Raw genomic sequence first — 24,399 nt, forward strand, 5'->3', positions numbered from 1 at the left:
GCACAAAATTAACCGTTCAGAGAATCTTGAAACAAATGGGACTCGACAGGACGTGTTCGTGCCATGTTTGTGCTTTGAGACAGGTGGCTATGGTGGGTTAGGTCTGGCAGCGGGAGCCTGAATGCTGGATTTACCACTTGGTAAAATCACAGCCACAGCAGTTGGTAACAGGCATACATTAGGAGTCAAAAGACATTTTGGAAAGGCTATGTGAAAATAAGTAGAATCATAGAATGGTTAGGGCTGGAAGGGACCTTCAAAGGTCATCTAGTCCAACCCCCCTGCAAGGAACAGGGATATCTCCAACTAGATCAGGTTGCTCAGGGCCTCATCCAACCTGGCCTTGAACGTCTCCAGGGATGGAGCATCCACCACCTCTCTGGGCAACCTGTTCCAGTGTTCTACAACTCTCATGGTAAAAAACTTTTTCCTAATATCCAATCTGAATGTACCTCCCTCTATTTTAAAACCATTACCCCTTGTCCTATCACAACAGGCCCTCCTGAACAGCCTTTCCCCATCTTTCTTGTAGGCCCCCTTGAGGTACTGGAAGACCGCTATAAGGTCACCCCGGAGCCTCCTCTTCTCCAGGCTGAACAGCCCCAACTCTTTCAGCCTGTCCTCACAGGAAAGGTGCTCCAGCCCTCTTATCATCTTCGTGGCCCTCCTCTGGACCCTCTCCAACTGGTCCATGTCCTTCTTATGTTGGGGGCTCCAGAACTGGACGCAGTACTCCAGGTGAGGTCTCACGAGGGCAGAGTAGAGGGGGAGAATCACCTCTCTCGGCCACGCTCCTCTTGATGCCGCCCGGGATGCGGTTGGCCTTCTGGGCCGCAAGAGCACATTGCTGACTCATATTGAGCTTCTCGTCCACCAGTACTCCCAAGTCCTTCTCCTCAGGGCTGCTCTCGATCCAATCACCACCCAGTCTGTATTTGTGCCTGGGATTGCCACGACCCAGATGTAGGACCTTGCATTTGGCCTGGTTGAACTTCATGAGGTTGACACGGGCCCACCTCTCCAGCCTGTCAAGGTCCCTCTGGATGGCATCCCTCCCTTCCAGCGTGTCGAGAAAATCTTATGTCCGACTGCTTGTAGAGAAATGCTCTGTGAGCAAAAAAATGACTTTCAGTAAGTACTTATCTGAAGAGTCTTTGCCTTACTTGAGTGTGATTATTTTGTACTGTATGAAATCATGGCTTCGCTGAAGTTTGCTCCTTCACAGTATCCACTGCCACCCAAACAGGTAGCAAAACTGTAACAAATGCAATCTATTCTGTGTGCTTTTCTGAAAGAGCTAAAAACACGTAGATAAGTCTGGAACCATCTGTAAACTGGTATTCTCACAAACTGACCCTGCATTACATTCATTTTTAGGCAGAAGAGGTAACATGGCATTTCCACTGACCCTGCAAGGTGGGATAAGCCAACGCTGCTGACCAAAGAGGAGCTTTTTGGAGAGGTCGTTTTAATATATGTGTTTTTTCCCGATCCTGCTCACCACACAGATGCAGGAACCTTCACACTGGAAGGAAGGAGGAGGTGCCGTGGTGGACTGGCTACGAGTCACAGAGTTTTACTATTTGAAAAAAATAATTTATTAGATTTCTTTCATCACGAGACCTGCATATCCTGAAAGCTGTAGAAAGAGCTTATTCAAAAGGATTAAAGCCAGAGTTTCTGAAATGCAAGTGATGCTGCATAGGGCTTGAAATTTTGGCCCATTACAACCTTCAAACACCAGATGTGTTATACACAGCAAATGAAGCAAACCAAAACAAATGGAGACATTTTTTAACCCAGGCAGCAATGCTTCTTCTCCATTAGCACCAAAACAGAGTCCTTGAAGAGCAAAACACTGCAAAGTGTATATATCTGAATAGCTTTTTAGTAGTTCAGTAGAGCCTGCATTGTATTCTTAAAACAAGTGCTTATAGGGTCTATTTTCCTGGCAAGGAAGTAATTAGTATTTAAGTTATTTAGAACACTGCAACCATAAAGACATTGTTACAACATTCACACAGACAGTTACAGCAAATTGGCGTACTTGCAGAGTACAAAAGTTGAGAAATCTGGTCAGACTGGTTTCTGAAAGGCTGAAGAGATCTCTGTTGAAGTGATAAACATTAAAATACTATTAAGATAACATTAATAGTGGTGCTTTCAGAGAAGCCTAAGCAATCTGGTCACTCAAAATAATCCCAACAGATGAGGAAAACCAGACACTGAAAAAAAAAACCCAAAACCAACGCTTCCAGGGAATGAACCTAAAAGGGCACTTATGTCAAATCCAATTGTGAAATTATACACAAAGGAAAGAACCTGAGTTCCCTTAGGAACCTCGAGTCATTTAAAATGCTTTAGCAGTTATAAACGCAGCACCTTTATTTTTATAACAGATGGATGTTAATATTGAAGTATGCTTTCTATTACAAACCCAGTTTCAACTCCCTGCTCCCCAGCTGATCCAGAATGGAAACAAGCTGTCTTAGTGTTAATGTCGTTTCTTGTTTTGGCAAGAGATTTTATTTACTATTGCATTTTTTTTCAGACATTACAGGCTTTGATGTGGATCATTTCTTTCAGGATACATATTCACTGCAGAACTATTCTACATCCAAGCTGCTCGAAAGCATCCCGACCACAAAATAATTGCTGTAGCCACTTCCGTGAGCTGTTAAGATTTCTTGGGGTGCACATGCGGGATTTTTTGGAAAGCACTGGAGAACTAACAGCACTTGACTGCTGGCGCAGCTAAGGAGTGGTGTAACTTGAGTTTTAACCTATAAATCTGATGGGACAGCCCCTAGAGCAAAGGGGGTTTGGGAATAGCTCAGACTTGACTTAGGGGCAATGTTCAACTTAGAGTTCTAAGGACCTTTTCACTGGGGAAACTCATCTTTTGTGTTCGGCTGGGATAAGGAGAGCATTGAGCAAAGAGCTGTCTGCAGATAAGGCAAGGTCTTCAGGAAGAGGGGTAGGCAACAGCGATGTCGAAAACGCTCACAGAAGCTGGACTAAAAGTCACGACAGATTTTTCAGAGTCAAGTAGTCTGAGCCAGTTGCACCCGTATCTTTTGGAAAGGCAAAGCTTTCATGTGAGTCTGTCCTCCCATGTGCTCAAGTTTCTCTGCCTGAGAAGCAGCTCAGAGCTGCAGCCTGTGTTAATACCAGCACCCAGCTGTGGTCCAAGCACCGCCCTCTGAACTAGGGGGAATTATCCTCAGAGCAGGAGAAAAGACACACAGAGGGTGCAAGAATGTGATGTTTTGGCAAGGGACCTAGAGTTGAGAATTTAGGGCAGCCTCTTTCAAATAAGTCCATAAAATAATATATAAAAATACATATATAAATGTAAAAAAATATATAAATCCGTAACATACCTGTATTACAGAGTTCCTCTTCTCAATGAAGAAAATGACAAGCAGGCAATATATACAGGGGTTGGAGAAAGGAGCTTGCCCTTGGGATCCAGAGATACTTAAGCAGAAGTAGGGCCAGTTGGGAAGGTTTGCAAGCACAGCTGGCACTTCTGTAACTGCTAATGAATGAGTCTTGGAAAAAAAAAAACAACCTTACACAATGAAGAAACACTTCTAGAAACACAAATTGGAAAAAGGCATTTACAGATTTTTCAAGAGGTGGGAAACCTCAAAACTCCTTTAAAATTACTTAGAAATGAAGCCTTGTTGAAAGAAAGTTAGGTTCTTAGGATATTTATGTGCTTTGCTCAGTTTTACTCTGAAGCTGTCTGGAAGCTGGAAGAGCAACGTCACAGCTAAAAAAGCACTGAAGTCCACTTTTATACTTTCCTGAAAAACAAACCCTCCAGCGTAAAACCCAAAGCACCACAGGTCTTCATCAGACACTGAAAAAAAAGATGCAAAGAGCTGACTTGTGACCAGACCGCGGCGGTCTTTGAAACCGAAGGGTAACAGCGCGTGCCTGACACAGGTGCATTGGCAAGGAGGGCAGCAAGGTGCATCTGGTGCACATCCAAACCTCCACCGTCCGGGCTGGGAAGGGTGTTACTCACCATCCGCAAGTGTATTCATCACATTTTGGAGTGAGTCCTAAAATCTCGGTGTCTGTCTAAATATCGATTTGAGTAGATAGGTGGGCTTGGGTTCTGACAAACACAGCTACAAGTGCCTCTGGAGGAGCTACAAGGCTGTGGTTTGCATCCTGCGGTCTGGTACTCGCAGCCTGACTCCAGCACCTGTTCTACTCGACTAAATTAAATACTGGGCAGTTTCTTTGAAGCTGAACTCTTCTAACCCCACTTTAAAGCCTTTGGGAGATTGGTTCGATCATATCGTCTACTGACAACGGTTAGGAAAGAAGCCACTTTCAAAACCCAGGGAAGAAATCAGCATAGGAAATCCCTCAGCCACCTAGGAGAAAAGCTTCAAAATTTTCCACAACTTTCCAGCTGCCCAGGACTATCAGCACCAACTGGGCTGAGCTGAGCTGAAATTCCTGTTGAGATACAGCCTAAACAGGAACAGATCGAGGACACTCATTAGATACCCCATTTAAATACTCGACAAAATATCTGACAATATATCTTTATCTTCAACAATTCCTGACATAGTTTGAATTCTTTGATTATATTTTATCTAGGAAAAGCCCCATTTGCTTTCCCTGTTTGCGGAGAAGTTCCCGCTTTGCCAGCCAGGCAGGCTGCCCTCGTCTCTGCAGGTTTTGAAGCTGGCAAGATAGAATCATAGAATGGTTTGGGTTGGAAGGGACCTCAAAGATCATCTAGTTCCAACCCCCCTGCCATGGGCAGGGAAACCCAGATGAAACAAGGAGAGGGTTTCTTGCAGCCTCCCAGTGTCATCAGCTCCTGCTGAATGGTTTGCGATGTACAAATGGGCTCAACCTGTAGAATTTTGGGCCCAAGGTGACTTTTCGGATATTAATGCCAAAGAGCCACGCGGGCACCCAAGAGAAGAAAGAACTACTAGGAAGTTTGGGTTCCTCATTTAGGATGGGGATTTATTGTCGACCCAACCGGGACTGGCCACTGGTCCCGCGCTCCCCGTCGCAGGGACCTGCTACAGCGAGTGAGCACGTGGCCAGGCTCTGCAACAGGAGCCCGTTGGGATTTTTCCCTAGTTTGGGAACCAAGAGGAGTCACTGTTGAGGTTTAGGTTCCTACAATTGCTCGAGGTGCTTTACACATTAAGGGCAATTTGGATAACAGTCAGTTGCCTGGCCCGTGCGGAAGGCGACTCCACGGGCAACACCGAGGCACGGGTCACTCGAGCTTTATCTTCCCCGAACGGGACGAAGGGCACGGACAGCCCCCCCCCCCGCCCCGGCTGCCGGTTCCGCTCCTGAGGATGGACCCTCTCCGTGGGTCTCCTGGGTGGAGGCCACGAACGCCACTGCCGGGAGGGGTTCCGCCCTGCCGGGCCCCCTTCTCCCGTGTGACCCGTCCGCCCCCGGTGCCGCTGCCACAGCCCGGTTTTCCCTCTCATCCCCCGCCCTCAGGTCGCCCCGTCGGCCTCGGGCTCCCCCGCTCCAGGCCCCGACCCCCGCTCAAGGCCGCGGCCAGGGTCGGGGCGGAGCGCAGCGCGCGGCGCCGATGGGGGCGGGCGGGGCGGGGCGGGGCGGAGCGCGCGGCGCCGGTAGGGGGGGGCGGGCGGGGCGGCGCGGGGCGGTGCCGCCGCTGCGCGCTGTGTGCTGGAATGCGCGGCGCCTCCCGCCGCGCTGCCGCCGCCAGCAGCGCCTCCCCGTCTCGCGCGCACCGCCCCGCGCCCCGCAGAAGCCGCGCGCGGCCGGGCGGGCCCCGCGCCGCCGGTTGAGTGCGGTGGGGCCCGGCGGGGCCCCGGGCCTGGGGGAGGGAGGAGCTGGGCTCGGCCGGGCCGGGCCGGGCCGGGCCGGGCGAGAGGCGCTGTCCAGGGCTGATCTGCGGCCGGCCGACGGCGGGCGGGGGCGGCCGGGCCCGGCGGCGGGGCGGGCCGGGCCGCGGGGGGATCAGCACCACGGCTAACGAGCCGCGGCCGCCGCCTGCGCCGCGCCGGCCGCGGGGGCGCTTGCCGGGCCTCGCCGCCGCCGGAAGGCGACACCGTCGCCGGGCGGGCCGGGCGCAGCCCGAGGCCACGGGCCCGGGCGGAGGCCCGGGGCGCTGCTCGCTCTCCCGCCGCCGGGCACCAGGTGGGCGCGGCCGCCGTGACCTTGCCGGTACCGAGCCGCTTCCCCCACTCCGCGCCCCTGCATCGGGGCTCCTGCACTGCCCTGCCCTTCCCTCCGCGGCGGGGTGAAGGAAGCTGAGCCCTCGCCTCGCCTCCCGTCCCCGCGGGCCAGCGGCAGGGGGAGCGGCGGGGCGGCCGTGCCCGGCCAGGCCCTCGGGCGGTGGCGGCGGGCGGGCCGGGGGCGGCAGCGGCGGGCGCCGCGGGGAGGCCGCTTTGTGTGGGCAGGCAGAAAATGGCCGCATGCCTGGCAGGGAGGGAGGGCGGCGGCGGCGGGGGCACGGCCCGGCCCGGCTCCCCCGGCCGCCCTCCCGCGGCGGATGTGCGCCGGGCCGCGGGAGACGGGGGGGGGGGGGCGCGGCGGCCGGTCTGGGCCGGGCCGCCCCTTTTTGTTGGCGGCCGTGGGCCCGGCGGGGTCCTCCGGGTGGCCGGCAGCCGGGCGGAGGCCCTCGGCGGGGCCCGGCGGCCTCAGCACCCACCCGCGGCCGCCCGCGCCGCCCCCGGTGTCTGACATGGCGGGGCTGGGGGTCCCAGCGGCCCCCGTGGGAGCGGACAGCGCTCTGGCCCGCAGCCTTGCCCGAGCCCCGGGGGACCGGGGACGTGGGACCCCGCTGTCAGTGCCCCCCCCGCCCGCCCGGACTCCGCACGGAGGAATCCTGCGCCACGCGTAGGGCGGAACCGAACAGCGCGTTCGGGAGAGGAGCGGGACCCCCGCCTGCCCCCCGACCCAGGGTGATCTGTGGTAGCAGGGGAGCCCTCGCCCCGGGTTCTGCCTCCCGCTGCCCCAGCGTCTTGGTGAAAAAGTTTAGTTTTCTAGTGTTAACTGGAGGGCTGCTTGGTCAGTGCGAAGCGGAGGAGGCTTTTCCACAACTCGGGTGCTTACAGGTGTTCCTTTCCTATTCCAACAGAATCACTGCCATGGCAACTCAAGTGCTGGGACAGTCTGGTGGGAACAGCCTCTTTCCTGGCAGTGGTAATATTGGTATGGCATTGTCCAACGACATGTATGACTTACATGACCTCTCTAAAGCTGAGCTGGCAGCTCCTCAGCTTATTATGTTGGCAAACGTGGCCTTGACGGGGGAAGTCAATGGCAACTGCTGTGATTACCTGGTTGGAGAAGAGAGGCAAATGGCAGAACTGACAACGGTGGGGGACAGCAACTTCTCAGATAGTGATGGAGAGGGTATGGAAGATACCCAGGCTACGGAGAGTGACCGTGAGGCACCTGAAAATGAGGAATTAAACTCTCCTGAAGTTCCTAGTGTGGAAACCCAAGGTGCAGCTGCTTGCCCATCTCCTAAGACTCCCAGTGTGGACAAAGATGTCTCACTGGAAGCACCGAGTACTCCAGAAAGCACAGAGGACAAGTGTAAGAGCTTGAAGAGCAAGCCGTTTCGTTGTAAGCCTTGCCAGTACGAGGCAGAGTCTGAAGAGGAGTTTGTGCATCATATCAGGGTTCACAGTGCCAAGAAATTCTTTGTGGAAGAAAATGCAGAAAAGCAAGCCCAGGTGAAGGAGTCTGATTCTTGCACCGCAGAAGAGGTGGATTTCTCTAAGGGCCCAATCCGTTGTGATCGATGTGGCTATAACACTAACAGATATGATCACTATCTGGCTCACTTGAAGCATCACAACAAAGCAGGGGAAAATGAGAGAGTCTACAAGTGTACCATATGCACGTACACTACCGTCAGTGAATATCACTGGAAGAAACACCTAAGAAATCATTTTCCCAGGAAAGTGTATACTTGCTCACAATGCTCCTATTTTTCAGACAGGAAGAACAATTATATTCAACATATTCGAACTCACACTGGTAAGTCTTTCATCTTTTTTGATTTAAGTCTGGTAAGAGTACTGGGAAACTGTGATGAACAAAGCAAGCTGAGAGTCTTCTCTCTGCGGGATTCGTTCCGCCCCGATAGAGCTCTGCACTCTCTTGTCTTAGTACTATCAGGTTGTTGCCTCATGGAAGTGTGGCTCTGGTTTGAGCTCCAGCCTGCAGTCATAGAGGACTGAGAAAATCTCTCAATGTTAGGGGCCCAAGAAGAGACAAAGAGCATCCTGTTCAGTAATTTTAAGCTAATTTTTTGAAGAGGGCAGGATAAATTGTGCCTGTGATGATTGTCAGGGTCTACAACACTAACGCTTCATGTACTGTAAAAACAAAATAAGCAGGTTGACAAAAGGTGCCTAAATCACATAGGTAGCTTTGAAAGTGGTACATTCAGATTGAGCTGAAACTTGACTAAGCTGTAATTTCAGAGAAGAAAGAGCTGATACACGCAAGCAAAGGAGCCCTCCAGCATCTGCAAAATCAGAATAAGAGTTGAGTAGTGTTCCTAGTGAATGAGCTCCTCTTGATGTACAGGGGCCTCGTTTCTTCTAGGGTCTGCATCACTGCAGTAGCCAGAAGTAGACACATACTTCTGTTGGCCTGTAGGAAGCCTTGGAGAGAGGCTTTGGCCTGATTTCCTGTCTTCTGCTAACCTTGGTTTGTAATCTCGAGGAAAAGCGTGAGGCCCTTTTGTACTCTGGTTTACACCAAGTGGAATCGGAGGACCTTCAGTGTTGCTGCCATCCTGTGAGCTGGGACCACAGGTGATTTAGGAAATGCCTTGCTTTGTATCAGAGAGCCTCTCCAGCCTGCTGCACGGGGCATCCTGAAGGGTAGCCAAACCTGAGACTCCTTTGTAGGAGGGGATGTAGTAGCCACCTTGCCCCTTCGGGCAGTGAGGTACAGCTGCTTTGCCTCCGGATCCCTTTTGTGGAGCAGGAGGACAGTTCAGACCTTTCTTGCAGCTTCTCAGAAGCTTTTATTTCCACCTTGTCAAGGCTTTCTGAGGAGAGGGCAGAGTTGCTAGCCGTCTTCTGGCGTGCTGGCCTGACTCGGTTCCCCTTTATTGTAGGCTGTGCCGGCTGAGCAAAACGCTGGGGAATTTCTCCTTTGAAGTTGCGTTTTGTCACAGCAGTGACATGAATGGTTTGGAGGCTTCGGTTCAGTTGTCTGCAGCTGTCTGGAAGGGGAGGGCTGGACTCGGGCGGCCTCGGGGCTGGGCTTGAGCTCAAGTGTGCAGAAGTTTGTGTTGTCAGCATGCTTTAGCATCTGCTTTGGCCGAGTTGGGAGGGTCTGCTGGGATTTTTTTGGTATGTTAAGGCATGTTCTTCTCTTAACAATAGCCACGTGCTGTTGTTTAGAGGATACTATCAGTTTAAAAATCAGTCCTGTCTTAAATATTTTTTTCCCGAACAAGTAAACAAAGATTATTGTGAGAGATGTTAGGAAAATGGTGTGATTCATCCTCCAGTTTGTTTTCTTCGTGTGTCTTGTGGGAGATAACAGGAAAGAGACCAGGTAAAAATGACAAAATACTAGGAGAAAACTACATGGCCAAATGTGAGCCCATGGTGTGGTGCCTGTCTGTTTTACATTTGTCTCGACTTTAAATTCATCCCTGCTTGTGTTTGCGCATGACATTAGGTTCCCCCTCTGATCTCTGAAAGCTCTTGTTGAGTTTTACAGGAACCAACCATGAAAGCATGTTTGCTGAGGAAGCACTCTGATATACTGCGTTTGACCGATTTACCAGTGAACTGTATTAAAATAAAAAAAAATACTAAGCATTTTAAACTGTGTGGGGTATTGTCCAGTTCCTCATTTGTCCTTGAAAAAGAGTGATGCAATCAAGGTTTCTGGTTCTTCGGTTTGCCGTGTCTTTTCATTATTTTAATTAAACTGAAATGAGTGATTATGATTTTAGCATTTTTTAGTCCACCCTGGTAGTTGTCTTTTTGCTAGCTCTTACCTGGAAGTTAAGATCTTTCAGCCAGTTCTCACTTGATAAAAATCTTCAAAATGCATTAATAGATTCATTTAGGAAAGTGCCTTGTTTCTACTAACATTGATTTTGTGGGAAAGAGTGTTAAAGCTGAAGAAAGAGTATTAGAAGAATGAATAAGCTACTGACAGGTATATTTGTACACCAGGCTAAAAGTTTCTGCTGGTATTAATGGGTAATTAATTGCCTTAAAAAAAAAAAAAAACAACTCCACAAACACACACACCAAAAAAACCCAAAACAAAACCACAATACACAAAACCACTCCAAACAACCAACCCCCCCCCCAAAAAAAAAACAGAAATAACACCCACATAGATTTTATTGTCAAAAGTATTTGCAGACTGTTAACTTAACAGTATTGAATTTAATAAAAACTGTCTGAATAATACTAAAATATCTTTGGATTATAGTTTTCATTTAAAACTTAAGAAAAATATTTTTTTGAAAACAGATGAGAGGAATACATGCATACTGCATTTTCTTCCTATTTTATGGGTTCAGAATACTAAGAAGAAAGTTGAAATTGTTTGTTTCTTTAGTTTCCCGATTGCTAATAGATTCCATAATTTTGGATAGATACTTTTCTCTCTCCTGTTTTTTGTACTTGACCTGCTTTTTCTGTGTGGGGAAAATGCCGCCTTGCAGAGAATTGGATTCTGCTGTGCTTGAGCCATGCATTTTTCTGAAGCACTGTCTGAGTATAGATTTCAGTTTTACAGGATCCAATACCCTGTTGCTGCTGCTGGAGAAAGGCAGTCTCAGTTTTCTCCCCGTATCCTGGGACTGGTTGATTCATCTAACTAAAATGGCAGTAAAATATTCCTTTTGCTCTTCCTCAGGTTGGTTTTCTGCTGGTTAGTGAAATGAATCGACTTGCTAAGGACACCCGCAAGTGCTAGAGCACATGGCCAGGAGCAGGGAGGGGGCCTGTGTGCTAGTGCCTTCCATGGTTTGAAAAATACCTGTCCTCTGCATGTTTGGGGACCATGGGAGGGCAGGCAGAAGTTATCTGCTTGCCTGCTGCTGGCATCTGTGTTAGAAAGCAGTTGTCCATGAACTTGCCCTGTACTGGATGATACCTTGCAGCTTGTGTGGCAGGCTGCTGACAAATATGGGGGACGTTGGGCAAAGGGGTGGTTTAAGGACCCTGCAGATGGTCAATACACTTGTCAGCTAGGAGAGGTACATCTAGAAGAGCCTATCTGCTGCCCAGGAGGAGGTGGCTGGAGATGTTAAGGGCTGTCCCTTCTTTTGCTGATGGGGCAGAGAAAAGCCTTTGTGAAGGGACAGATCTACCTGGACTTGTTTGTGCTCCTTAGATGTGTTAGACCAAGTTTTGACTTGATTTATCCCATCAACTGACCACACTGATGATGCTGAAACTGTACTACGGTGCAAGACAGTGCAGCATTGTTCTGATTTTTTTTTCCATTTTACTTCTTAGAAGCAATTTCTAGAAAACTTAATTGAAAATAATCTGCAGGGCTATATAAATAAGACCTCTACTTCAAGCAGTCCTAGGGTTTTGTTTGTGTGTTTGTTTTTTGATTTTGGTTGTCATAAAGGGATTTTTCTTGCTTGCCACTGTGTTAGAAGTTTGGTGGAAGCAGTTTCATTTCAAGCAGACAGAACTTTTAATAGCGTTACAAGAAAAGCTTTATAAAGAGATGATCTTAAACTTGTTCACTGATGCCTGTCTGCCTGTTCATTTGTGTAGAGCTAAGTGCCTGCTTAAGCTTTTGCTAGGTCGAGGCTTATTCTTTAAGTGTCTTGTGGAGAGGTTTGTTTGGTGGCTTGTTTGCATATAATGAGCCTGTAAAATTGCAATAAAAATCCTTTGGGAAATAGCATTTTATAAAACAGCCTTTACAATGTGTTCAGGCATTTAATTCCCAAGTTACAATAACACATTTTAAATTAGTGGTGTACGTCATACTTTAAATCTAATATGTTTTGTTGCTGTGCCCTGTATAAAATACCTGAAAGAAAGCCTTTTCCACATTGGTAATGTTATAGGTAACTTAAAAGATAGGAAATTTCAGGTAATGGGAAGAAACATGACTGAATATTCAAGGACCTTTGGTCACATATTTTCGGATTGTAAGGAGTCATTTAAAACCAAAGCCATTTCTTTATAACAAAAGGCCTACCCCTCCCTTGTACATTACTTAATCTTACTGTGTGTATTGCACCAATCTCCTACCTAGTTGTAACTGGAAAGGGAAGGGGGGGGGGTATGGTTGTTAGGGTGAATTTACCTTTAAACTACTGATCTAATCAAGAACGACAGTCTGAACGTTTGATGGGAGGAAGAAATGTGGGATTAGTCTGCATTACAAAGGCTGCTTCTAGTGCTGTTTTGGCAAAGGCCTGCGGCCGAGCCTCACATCACATGCTGGCAGATGAGGGTCTTTGCTGCTGCAGATGGAGCTATGCCTCTGAAAGTGAGCAAATAGCCTGGATGCAGGGCTTTTGCTGACGTCCTGGTCTCAGTGATTTGGGGAGCACGTTGGTTGTATGCTTCAACCGATGTAGCAAAATGCTCTAGTGTAGTTCTAACTGTAACTTGAATAAATATTGCAATCGAGTCACTTACTTTTACCTTCCTCACTTCACTCCCTTCTTCTTTTGGGGGTATCCACCCGAGACTAAAAACTGTTTTTACAACTTGTAGTGGAGACAAGGCAGCCGAGATCTCTTGGCTGTGCTAGCAGTTTGGGGCAAACCCTCCTGGTACTTATCTGGACCTGCCTAAAAGATCTAAATTCTAAAACTGTCTGCCTTTATCTGGGGCTTGTCTTCGCTTGAAAAGGATTTTCAGGTGTCCTACTGATAGTTACACAAGCTAACTGTCCCTTGTGGAGACCTAATTTATGACAAGTTAGTTTCCATTAGTTCTCCAGAAACAATGACTCTGCTGACAGAGCGGTTTGAGTCTTCAAAGTAAGTGTTGCTGCTACACTTGAGCTTTTGCTAGTAGCATAATTTCACTGAGCAGGGCATCGTGCTTTTCCACACTCAAAGCTATTTTCACTCTGCCCATAAAACTTCAGAAGTAGAGATCCAGTCTCTTGTCTGCACTTGTGTTCCAGCAAATGCAGGTCTGGGCTGAGTGGATGGTTGTTCCCCATCTTCATCTGAATTAAACATGGAGGTTTCAGGTAAGGTGTTATGTGAAGCAAGAACATACCTGGTTTCTTACAGGGACTGTATCTTTTGCGCATCTTCTGAGTGCTGAGAGAAAATACTGTATGAAAGTTGGCGCTGGTGGCTTAGGGCTTTGTAAAGATGGCTGTCCTCATCACCTTTTGCCTGAGGTTGCTGTCTGACCCCAGATGGCCATGAGCATATGCCTCTGTCATATTCTACCCCTTCACTACCCTCATTCGCAAGTCATGACATATTGCACTGGTCCAGCTTGGGCATATGCTTCTCACCGTGCCTCTTTGCTGAGAGATAAGGTGCCCTCAAATACAGTTTGGGTTTCAGTGACAGCCTCACATGTAGGGCTTGGTAACCAAGTTCAGGAATCGGCTGTGTTTCAGTAACTAATTTGCTGTTTGTTTTTGCAGGAGAGCGACCCTACCAATGTGCTATGTGTCCTTATTCCAGCTCTCAGAAGACCCATTTAACCAGGCACATGCGCACCCACTCAGGTTGGTAAGGGGTGGCAGCAGCATGACTCAGGAGGAGGGGGTGGTCCGCAGAGTCACAGCATGGTTGAGGTTGGAAGGGACCTCTGGAGGTCATCTGGTTCAGCCTCCCTGCTCAAGCAGGGCCACTTATTGCAGGCTGCCCAGGTCTGTGTGAGATGTCATCTCATCCAGTACAGCCTGAGCTTTAGCTCCTGTTTTAACAGGAAAGATTGTCTTTACCTGCTAAGGAAATGCTAAGTGTCATGAATAAAAGTGATGACAGGAGAATATATCTTTTTCTTTCCCTTTTACTCTCCAAAATGTATTCTGAGTAGTCCTAGTAATTTAGTAGCAAATACAACATTGTGATGATACAGGAGCAGATTATTCTCGTCTGTTTGCTGCTGTAACTCAGTTCAAATCAATGAAGCTGGAAAAATTCTGAGCAGCTGAGTCTCCCCTGTGGTGTCTGCGATCTCATCTCATCCAGGGATTCTGAGGGAAACCTTAGCTTTTGCTTAGTATTGCAGAAAGATATAAATTAGTGTCTGCTTATGGCAAGCAGACACAGAGAAGAGTGAACTCAGAGAGTGTTCACAAGCGACTCGATCTTGTGGCACTAAAAGCCAAATCAGCAGTTTTCACTAGCCTTTATTTCCCATTACTGGTCATAAGCTGTGGTGTTACAAACATCTCCTGCTCTCTTTCTCCTGCGAATCTCTTTTTGAATGGATTAATAGCATTTTTGTGAGTTATAGCAGTATAGGTATGCTAGATACAAGCACAGTTCTCCTTTGTGACCCTCCTAGGGGAGCTCAGGTCGATCTCAGCCTGTGCTTTTGGTTTGCAAATATTGGAATTGACCAGACCTAGATGAATTCCTAATCCTAACAAACAGTAGTGAAAGTCTGCTGAAGAGTAATTCTTTCAATTTCTATTGAGGCTTTTAATTGAAACCAGAAGGCAGGCAATTTTAACTGTAGTGGAGGCAGAGTTTGGACTCATTAAAGATAGTTACCTTTAAAATGCTATGCCAGTATTTTGGTTTGAGAATTTTGTGAATTAAATACTCTGCTTCCAGAATCAAAAATAATGTTTGGCTGAATCTCTGAGCTAAATGTGAATTTGCAAATGGTTGGTCAATACTAAGCCTGGAAACCATTTTGTTAACATCTTAGTCTCCCCTTGCCTGTGCAAGGAAGTCCCAGATCCAAAGGAGATGAGGAGTGGGATCTGCCCTTGGCCCTTAAAGGTCTGGGAAGGAGGGTGTGAGCTGTGCTGACAAAAGTGGGAGTGCACATGAGACTCTTGCTATCCGGAGTGCTTTATTAATAGCTCTCATAACTTCTATTGCATGTCTTGCTGCATTGCCCAGGCAGCTGAACTTTTCTGTGGCAATTTCTGGATTCCTGCAGTTCACAGGCTGGCCTTTTAAGGCAGACTGGTGCTGGAGCTTTCTTCAAACGTCAGGCAGTGAATGACAGTTGTTCAGAGCCTACTGCACAACTGCAGCTGTATTGTTAGCCGTCTTGGTACGTGTCCTTTCCACTTGTGCAACAAAACCCCTAGGTTTAGTAGAGGTGACGAAGACAAAACTCTTCACATACAACCTTTGAGTTGCCCTGTTGCAGCCACCTCTGAGTGCTGTGTACTTGTTCAAGCGCATCTAAGAGAGGCTGTTCCTGTCCTCGTTCTATGTAACATGGAACTGTTCCTTGAAGTGTAGACAGTAAACGTCCATACTTGCAAGAAGGATGACCAGTGAAGCGCATTAGGCTTAAACTTGTGGAAAATGTCTCCAGGAAGTGGGGGGTAAAAAAGGAAGGAGGGAAAGAAGATAGACTGAAGATGACAGAGAATCAAAGTAACCCTGCTTTAAATAATAAAGAGATGCTGCAGGCAGATGTGAAATCATCTAGACTCTTAAACAAGTGTCCCCATCCTTCCTGACAGGGAGGCAGCACAGCCTCTAGAGAGTTTGTGAGGGCGTTGCGGATCAGCCATGTGGCTAACACGCAACCAGACACCACGGTCACAGTGACTTCATTTCGCTGCAGACTGCTCTGGTCTCCTGAGTTGTGCATGGGCAGTGTTGGGGCAGCGGGTTGCAGAGTTGGGAGAAATACTATTGTACTGTGAGCAGAAGAGAGTGGATTTTCAACTTGCTTAGGAAGTGGCACACTTTAGTTCTGCAGGTCAGTTTTGAGATGCTGATTCAGAGCTCAGGAGCATCCCAAATTCCTCAGCCAAATTTACATGTGCACAGATGTTCTCAAAGTATTTCTGGGCTCGAGTTGTGCTAGAAGTGTTTTTCCTATTTGCTTTGATGTGTAAATGGAAAGCCACTTCTGCTGCAGCGGTATGCACCAAGCAGGACATTTCAGGAACACTTCTGCAAGAGTCATTGCAAAACTGTAAATCCAGATTTCGGTAGTAATGTGATGGCTTTGGGCTGCATATGTTTGGCTTGTCAAGAGTAGCCTGCAGCCAGTATGTCATGTGTTTTGGGACAGCATTCACAGCATAACAGTGAATTGAATTATCAGAGGTAAAGATCGTCGGAGCAGCGTGTCCCTTTCACTTGCTTTGGGTTTTGCTAGCTGCTTTTCCCTCATTTCCTTTTCAATGCAAACATGAAGTATGCTAAATCTGTGTAAAGTTGGACTTTTTTGAAACGTTTGTGTGAAACTGTTATTCATCAAATGTAACATTTCCGTTTTTTCTACAATGCATTCAATGGACCAGTTGGGTATGGATTCCATTTGCTAATATTACTGTAGAGAGATCTCTGCCGGTATGTATGCATAGCCAGAACCTGTGACGTTGTTACTGCTTGTTTGGTTTTGGATCCCCTTCCTCCCAACCCTTGCCTATTCTCTCTTTTTTTGTATTTTGTTCTTGGTGTCTTGTGAATGTGTTTGTGATTTGTGGATTTCTTATGTTGACTTTACTTATTTTTAAAGGCGCATGGATAATTTTGTTTTCTTTTTGAGTTTCATACTTCTGTATCTGTATTAGTGGGAATTGATTTCCCTCCCACCCCCCATGCTTAATAATCACCATCGTTCCCTTCCGCCCTTCCTTCCTTAGGTGAGAAGCCATTCAAATGTGATCAGTGCAGCTATGTGGCCTCAAACCAGCATGAAGTAACCCGTCACGCAAGGCAGGTTCACAATGGGCCGAAGCCTCTGACTTGCCCGCACTGTGACTACAAAACAGCTGACCGCAGCAATTTCAAAAAGCACGTTGAGCTCCACGTCAATCCGCGCCAGTTTCTCTGTCCTGTTTGTGATTACGCAGCATCTAAAAAATGTAACCTGCAGTATCACATCAAATCCAGGCATCCTGATTGTTCTGACATCACCATGGATGTTTCGAAGGTAAAGCTACGGACCTAAAAAGAGCGAAGCTGATTTTTCTGAGAGCATTAATGACAAAGCGGAAAAGGAGCAAACGAAAGGGGATGCAGCTGCAAAGAAAATGAGAAAATTGTGAAAGTGGAGAAAAAAGATAGTTTGGCAAAGGAAAAGAAGCCGACAAGCAATGTTTCTGCAGGCCAGGTGACAACCAGAAGTCGGAAATCAGCTTCAGAAAACAAGGAGGTGGATATTAAAACTGAGAAAAATACTGAGAAAACGTGTAAAACAAAGAAGATCAAAAGAAAGGCAGAGGCAGAAGTAACTTCCTCAAAGCAAGAGCCTGCAAATGATACCTCAGCAGTAACAAAAAAGAAAAAGAAAGTGGAAACTAAACCCAGAGACTGCCAGGAAACTCAAAAAAGTGATGATGTAGCAGAGGAGGAGCCTAAAAAGCAAAATTCTTGCCTCAAGAAAAACAGAAAAAAGAAAGCTCTGAAAAATAAGCACAGTAAGAAAAGCAGTAAACTCAATCAGGAGAAGATCGAGGATGAGGAGATGCCAGACGAATGTCCTATCACAGAAGATGATGGATGTGTGAAGCCTAACACTGAAGGCAGTGACCAGAAGGAGCAAGATCCCACTGACACAGTGGCATTAAACAAGGATGGTGGCCGTGCTCTCAATGGGGAGAGCACCGATCCCAAAGGAAGCTGTCTACAGGACCCCGGGCAGCTTCATCTGCCAACTCAGGATGCAAACACAGATGCTGAGGTAGAGGACCAAGAAATGCCTGCTGCAGCAGGAGACAGCGAAGACACTGTTGGTGTTAAAGAGGAGGCGAGAAAGGCGGACAGAGGGCAAGACGCTTGCCCCGAGGAATCTTCCCATGCAGCGTCTCCTGAAAAAGGCTTGGATGTGCCTATGGATGTGGTACCAGATCTGGCGCCTGAGAAGGCGCCAGAGGAAAGTTGCGTGGCGGAAACTGTGAGTAACTCAGACCCGATGGACCTGACTAAGACGTGCCTGCCAGGCACAGAGCCAACAGGAGATGCCGTGCTGGCACCTGCGCCCCCAGAAGGGTGTACGCAAAGCCCTAAAGTAGCTCTGGCCTTACCATCTCCGGATAACACAGCAGCGAATGAATCTCAGGAAATGGATGAGGACGAGGGCATCCACAGCCATGAAGGCAGCGACATAAGTGACAACATCTCCGAAGGAAGCGATGACTCGGGGTTAAATGGCGCTCGCTCCGTACAAGAGGAAACAAGTCCAAAGATGTCACAAGGAGCTGCAGAGACTGCGGTGGCCAGGGAGAACTATGTGTGCATTTTTTGTGACCGCTCGTTTAAAAAGGAAGGTGAATACAGCAAGCACCTCAACCGTCACTTAGTCAATGTGTACTATCTTGAGAAGGCAACAAAAGGGCAGGAGTAGAAATAGCTGTGGTTCGGGGAAATCTTTTGTAAGATCTTATACAGCTTATGTACATATATTGTAGATTTATTTTTTTTTTTTTAAGCACAGTTTGCTTTAGTGTCTGCGTTGGTTTGGGGTTTGGTTTGGTTGTTTTGGGTTTTTTTTAAGTTGAAAATATTTTTGGACAACTTGTTGTGTAATGGTGAACTCATTAACTATTGGATCTCTTCATTAGAGAAGGCAAGTAGGGTGTATGCAGCTGTGTCCTGTAAAGTCAGTGTAAGCTGACTATTAGCTTATGCAAGTCTTTTATAAATTGAGTTTTAGGAACAAGACTGTAGCTAACAATACACAAGTTGGATGGAGCCATTGGCATTAGTTGCTTTTTGTTCTAGCAGCCAACTCCTTCTCTCTCTGCCCTCTTCCCTTCCCCTTTGTTTGTTTGTTTTTTTTTTTAGTTCTTCTTCATGTGTCTTATGTTCAAAGTGTAAAATTACTTGACGTTTTTTCTACCAGGAAGATAGCTTCTATTACATAAAAGAGCACTTTGTAAAAGAAATCAAAGTTGGCTAGTGATGAACATAACTGTTTAAGATAATTATAATTGTGAACGTACATTTCAGATCCCCTAAGCTTGAATGGTGAGCCAAAATTTGGGAGTAGTCCTTCCAACTTTTGATTGGAGAACCTCTGTCTTGATTAATATCTTAATTACTATGATATGTAATTGGCTTTGTTGTGGGGGAGCAAGTTTGTTATTTTTAGGAATTGCTTTTTTTTGATTGTGCTTTAAGGGCTTAAAATATTGCACATTGTTTTTGATTTTTACCTATGCAGTTTAATCCTTTAGGAATAGTGCTTGTGCAGTTACATGTACACTTTATATATGCATGTTTGGTTTTGTTTAAGTTGTTTTGTTATTTGGACGCATTCAGATTCGTTGCTTACCATGGGACACTTTTCTGTGACAGTTTGCTGTGATTCTCTTTGCTGCAGATTTTTCTTGTTTTCCTGGGGTATTACTAGTTGTGCATGAAGTTGCTGAAATTATGAAGTGCTTGGCTATATATTTTTGACTGGCTTTAAAATTGTATAGTTCTTGAGCAAAAGGATACCAATGCAATTTCAAAACACTATTTTGTAGGATTTGTTTTATCAGGAAAATGCGACTTCTGATATTTTGAATACACAAACAGAGTAATAAATTCTAATTTATAAATTGGGATCACCAGACAGGAAGATACTCACTCTCAATGGAAACGGTCTGCAGATTCTGCAAGTCCAGATGATTATTTTCCCCCACACACCTTTTCACTTCTGTATTGGACAGCAGTCAAGCTTCAAGAGCTTAAAAAAGTAAAATAGTAGCACTGATATAGGTATGGTTCATCAAAACCTATCATCTCACATGCCAAAAATACAAATACAGATAAATCAACTGGTAAGCAACAAACCTGGCATTAAAAACGGTAGGAATTTCTGCTCCTTATTCATTCAAGCTTCATTTAATAAAATCATCCTGCGTCTTTGCAGAGAGAAACACGTAAGTGATCACATTGTCATCTCAGGTCTACACGCAAGAAATGTCATACCAGGACTTTTAAATTCTAAACAGATTTAATTTCTGGCACACACAAACACAAGAGAGACTGCATGCTTACTGCTTGTAGCCAGCCAGTGGCAAAACATAAACAAAATCCAAACCAGCAGGGAAAAAGCAAAACCCTCCAGTCCCATCTGTGCTCTCTTCTGGCTGTCATTAGCCACCTTCCAGTGGGAATGGTTGGGGGCAGCTTCTCTGGTTGTCAACTCCAAAGAAGCAACTTTGGATGCAGGTGTTATTTGGAGAGTGGAGTTGAGGAGTTCAGACAGTATTTGTCAGAGCACTTTATGGCAAATACTCCCAATGTAAGCTCTGGAATAAACCCTATTCTTCTCTGCATGTTCCCCGCGACATCATCCGCTCCAAACAAACCCACTGCCTTGAATGAACAGAGAGCAGCAATGCTGCATTGCTTCTGCTTTTGGGAGAGATTGGTAATAGGAGGCCAAAGACGTGAGAGGGAAGGCATCCCTCGTGGCAGAAATAAATTGTATAGTGAGTTTTTGTGTGCTTAGATAGTGTTCAGTCCTTACCTTGGCTGCGACAATCATTGTCAACTGAAGATCAAGTTGCAACTATATTTATGTTAATCGTTAAGAAAATAAATCTAGTTGAATTGTTTTCCTAAACAACCAGTTGTAATAGTCTTAGATGTATTTTTTTTTCTTCATAACAGTGTTTCCTTTATATATAATGTTGCCACCGTTTGTGAGCGATGTGAGCAGATGCTGGGAATTCCAGTACCGTGTAGAGGTTTTATATAGCTCCCTTCAAATCCTTGCGAAGAGCCTTTGCCATCTTGTGAGAGACTTCAAGGACTTCAGCTGTGTTCAAATAATTTTGATAATTTTCTGGTTTGTTCTTAAAATAGTGGTGTTGACTGACTTTAAATCTCTCTCTATGAGATAAAGATGTGGTTCTCTGAGATAACTCTGCTGCACGTTTCTGGGAAGCAGTCAAGGTTTCAGTGCTTGATCTGACAAGAACTCTTCAAAGATGACGATCGGCTCCTGTTCGACAGTGTTTCTTACCACAAGATTAGAAACTGAAAATAAATTATTAACATATTGAGAAGAAGAAAAGTCGATTCTTTCTATCTGAGACCCATCAACGATGTCCTGAAATACCTAATGTTGGTGCAGAACTGTTTTGGAATTCTCTGCTTGGTTAAGACCCAAGATTTGGGAGTCTGTTATGGTAAGGCAGCAAGGATGTGTAATGCATTTTGTGTACCTAAAATGTTAGATATTGCTAATATTGAGTATTTGAGGGGTGGTGCCGGTCAGGTAACCCACCGTATACGGTGGTCTTACATTGCCGTATCTGCCTTTAAACAATGCCTTTTTTGTTGTTCTTTTTCAATATTCTTAAATTATTTTGTGTCAGTTTTGCCAATGCTAGGATTTTTGTGTTTCTTGGCAATAATACCTGTACAAATGTTCAACCTCCGATATGTGGTTGGAAGGATTAGCATACTGATAGCCCTACACTGCCAGCCCTCGGTTGAGCAATGTAGTGTTTGGGGCTTTTGCTGTATGAATCTATACACTCAAAGCAACTGCCCTGAGAAATGATCTAGAAGTGGGTAGCTAGGCATTAATAATAATCCATGGTATTGTAATTGCTATTTCTGGATTTTGATGATCTGGGCTGGAACTTTAGTCGTTTAAAAAAGAAGAATGTTTAACAACTGACAGGCCAGTTAAGATATCGTAATGTCATTGATTTCAACAGATTTATTTGATTTCAACAGATTTAATGTAGCTGAAAGGTATTAAATCAAATTCAAGAGTTTTCTTGAATGTCAGTTGTGTAGATACGTGGCATGCATACAATATTAACAGAATCCAAATAGCTAATGGAATTGTTTTGTATGTACATATATTTTCCCCCTCTAAAATTACACTAGCTAACGAACTTTTGTAAACTGGCATGGAAACATGTTTATGATGTTTAGTTGCACCATGTTTGATGCTTTTACAGTGCAATACTTGTATTCTCTGAATTAAACCAAAGGTAATTTTTTTTCATGCTGTCTCTACTGTAGTGCATGACAGTCTTTTCTGTGTTTGTAATAGATGTAAAACAAGCCAGATCATACATCCTGTTTTTACCTAAAACATGTATAAGAAGTCTTTTGTCCAAACTGTAGTATAAAGTTAAACTAAATTGCATTCTATTAACCCTTACAAGTGTATTTTCCTAAGCATAGTTATGATTAAATAAACTTTATTAAGGAACTTGCAGCTTCTATCTCCTTCTTATTAATGGCTACGAAAGCCGGTCGTAACTAAAGGCAGGAGCCGCGCAAGCGCGTGGTTGAGAGAGCTCTTTGAGACCTGAAGCCAGCACGGTCTGGGGGAGCCAGTAGGTAGATGCCGTGTGCGAGCACAGGCAGACTTGACTGCAGACAGGGACAATGGCTCCAGAAATACGTTCTTTTTCCATTTTGACATACTGTATTCATTTCCCTGCCTGCTTCAGTGAGGGCAGGTCACAAAGTGGGAGATGCGTTCATATGGATGAGGTTCAAACTTAATGCTGGACCTGTTTGTGACATGGCAGGACAGGCTCGATGGGCATGAAATGCATATTCCCTGACGTGAGAAGAAATACAACTTGAGGGAAGCTGTAGCTTTTAAATTTGAGTTTCAGAGGTAATGCAGGTGGCAATTCCTTCTGCATTCCAAAAAGGTCTCTAGTGCTGTCTCCTTTGGAGAATTAACAGTAGGTCTGTAAAAATGAGGTCACCTGTCATCCCTATGGCTACGATACTGTCTATATAGATACTGAAAATGTCTTGGGAGCTGCAGAATCCCATTTAGCCTGTGAGGGAGACTTTTCATCTCTGACAGCCTGGCCCTTTCTGAATACCTGAGCTGCATAAGCCCATGGTGCTAATGTGCCTTCTAGGGTTTGGTCATTCTTACCTTCTGCTAACGCAGAAATGCCAAGAGATCAAGGCAAAAAACATGGAAATTGTGGGGAAAGTTGTATATGCAGCTGCTGCAGCTTTGAACGATTTGGGATGCTGTAGAGGCATAAGAAGTGAGTTTTTATTTTCTCTGATTTAATGTTTTCTTGTAAGCAATGCCCTCCTTCACCAAGCAGTCTTAGTCTGTCATTGAGAATTTGGGTTTCTGAGCTGTGCAGTTAGTAGTCAAGCAGCAAAGAGCAGGCGCACCACTACCACGGGACCTAGCCTTGGAGGGCTGCAGGGTGGCAGGGGCTGTCATCACCTGGCTAAGGGGCAGGTTTTGGTTTACTCCCCTCAAAGTCTTGTAGACAGCGTGTATGGACTTTATGGTGAAGCCGGGGTGAGGACAAGGGACAGGAGTGGTACCCAAGGCTGCCCACAGGCTGCAAGGGAGATGCTCTGCGAGTGTGGCAGAGAGACGGCAGGGGCTGGGTACTCATGTGCCTGGTGGCCTGGGCTGTCTGAGTTAATGATCTCAAACTCGATCAATAGAGGAGGCCCTGCCCTTTGTACCACCCGCTGGTGCTGCCTCGCCACCCCCAGAAAGACGTTCTGGGCACAAGCTAGCTGAAACCAGAGAACGCAAAGCGGGCTGGCAACCTGAGAAAACATCTTCCCTTAAACCTGCAGTCAGTTCATCTTTATCTTTGACTAACTCCTTGCACCTTGGCAGAAAACCAGTTTGTTCCTGCTAGAAAACTGGGATAAAACCTGCTAGGCTGAAACTATGCTTAGAAGCTGCTCCACGCTAAGTTGCTTTTTTACAGAACTGGGTAGCTGAGCACAAGCGCACGGCTTCACGGCAGCTTGCAGGCCAGTGTGAGCTCCTGCCCACGCACCCAGATGCCCAAAAGATAAGTGAGCTCAAGCAGGGGATGGCTTACCTTCCCACTGCCTTGTGTGGGGACAGAGCAAGCTTGTGTCTCAACTCAGCTGCCTTACACAGGCTTTGCTGATGCTCTGAAGGAGCCGAGATGCTAGATTCCTGATCTTGGTTTGGTGGTTGGTTTTTGGTTGGTTGGTTTTAAAGCTTAGCCATGCTGACACAAGCGGCTTTACCTTGTTCACGAATCACCTATACATAGGAAAAGGTAATTCTAGAAGGACAAAACCCTTCCCGTGGCCAGCTTGGTAAACTGAGTTCCCTGCATCTCCCTCCTCTGCTGGAAGCACCATACCTGCAGCAAGGCCGTGTCCTGGCAGTGGTCTGACACCCTTGGGCTCAAGGCAGGCAGCTGAACCTGTCACTTGCCGGTCTCCGTATAGGTCAGAGCACTCAAACTGCTGTCATCTGCAGCAGAGGCCATGCTGGAGTTGACGGCACAGGTGAGGTTTGTGGCTGGGTTTGTTTCCATCACAAACAG

At 46.3% G+C, this 24,399-nt stretch overlaps 1 protein-coding gene across 1 annotated transcript; it reads left to right on the forward strand.

Annotated features, from left to right (window-relative positions):
* Nucleotides 1-7,115: 7,115 nt before the first annotated feature.
* REST (RE1 silencing transcription factor) lies at nt 7,116-21,537 on the forward strand. Its single transcript, XM_009980804.2, is given in 5 exon segments — nt 7,116-8,019; nt 13,618-13,701; nt 16,771-17,075; nt 17,077-17,158; nt 17,161-21,537. Coding segments are annotated over 5 exon segments (2,685 nt in total). The 5' UTR covers nt 7,116-7,118; the 3' UTR covers nt 18,474-21,537.
* The last annotated feature ends 2,862 nt before the right edge of the window (nt 21,538-24,399 follow it).

This window comes from Tauraco erythrolophus, chromosome 5 (genome assembly GCF_009769465.1).
Source record: "Tauraco erythrolophus isolate bTauEry1 chromosome 5, bTauEry1.pri, whole genome shotgun sequence".
Taxonomy (NCBI): domain Eukaryota; kingdom Metazoa; phylum Chordata; class Aves; order Musophagiformes; family Musophagidae; genus Tauraco; species Tauraco erythrolophus.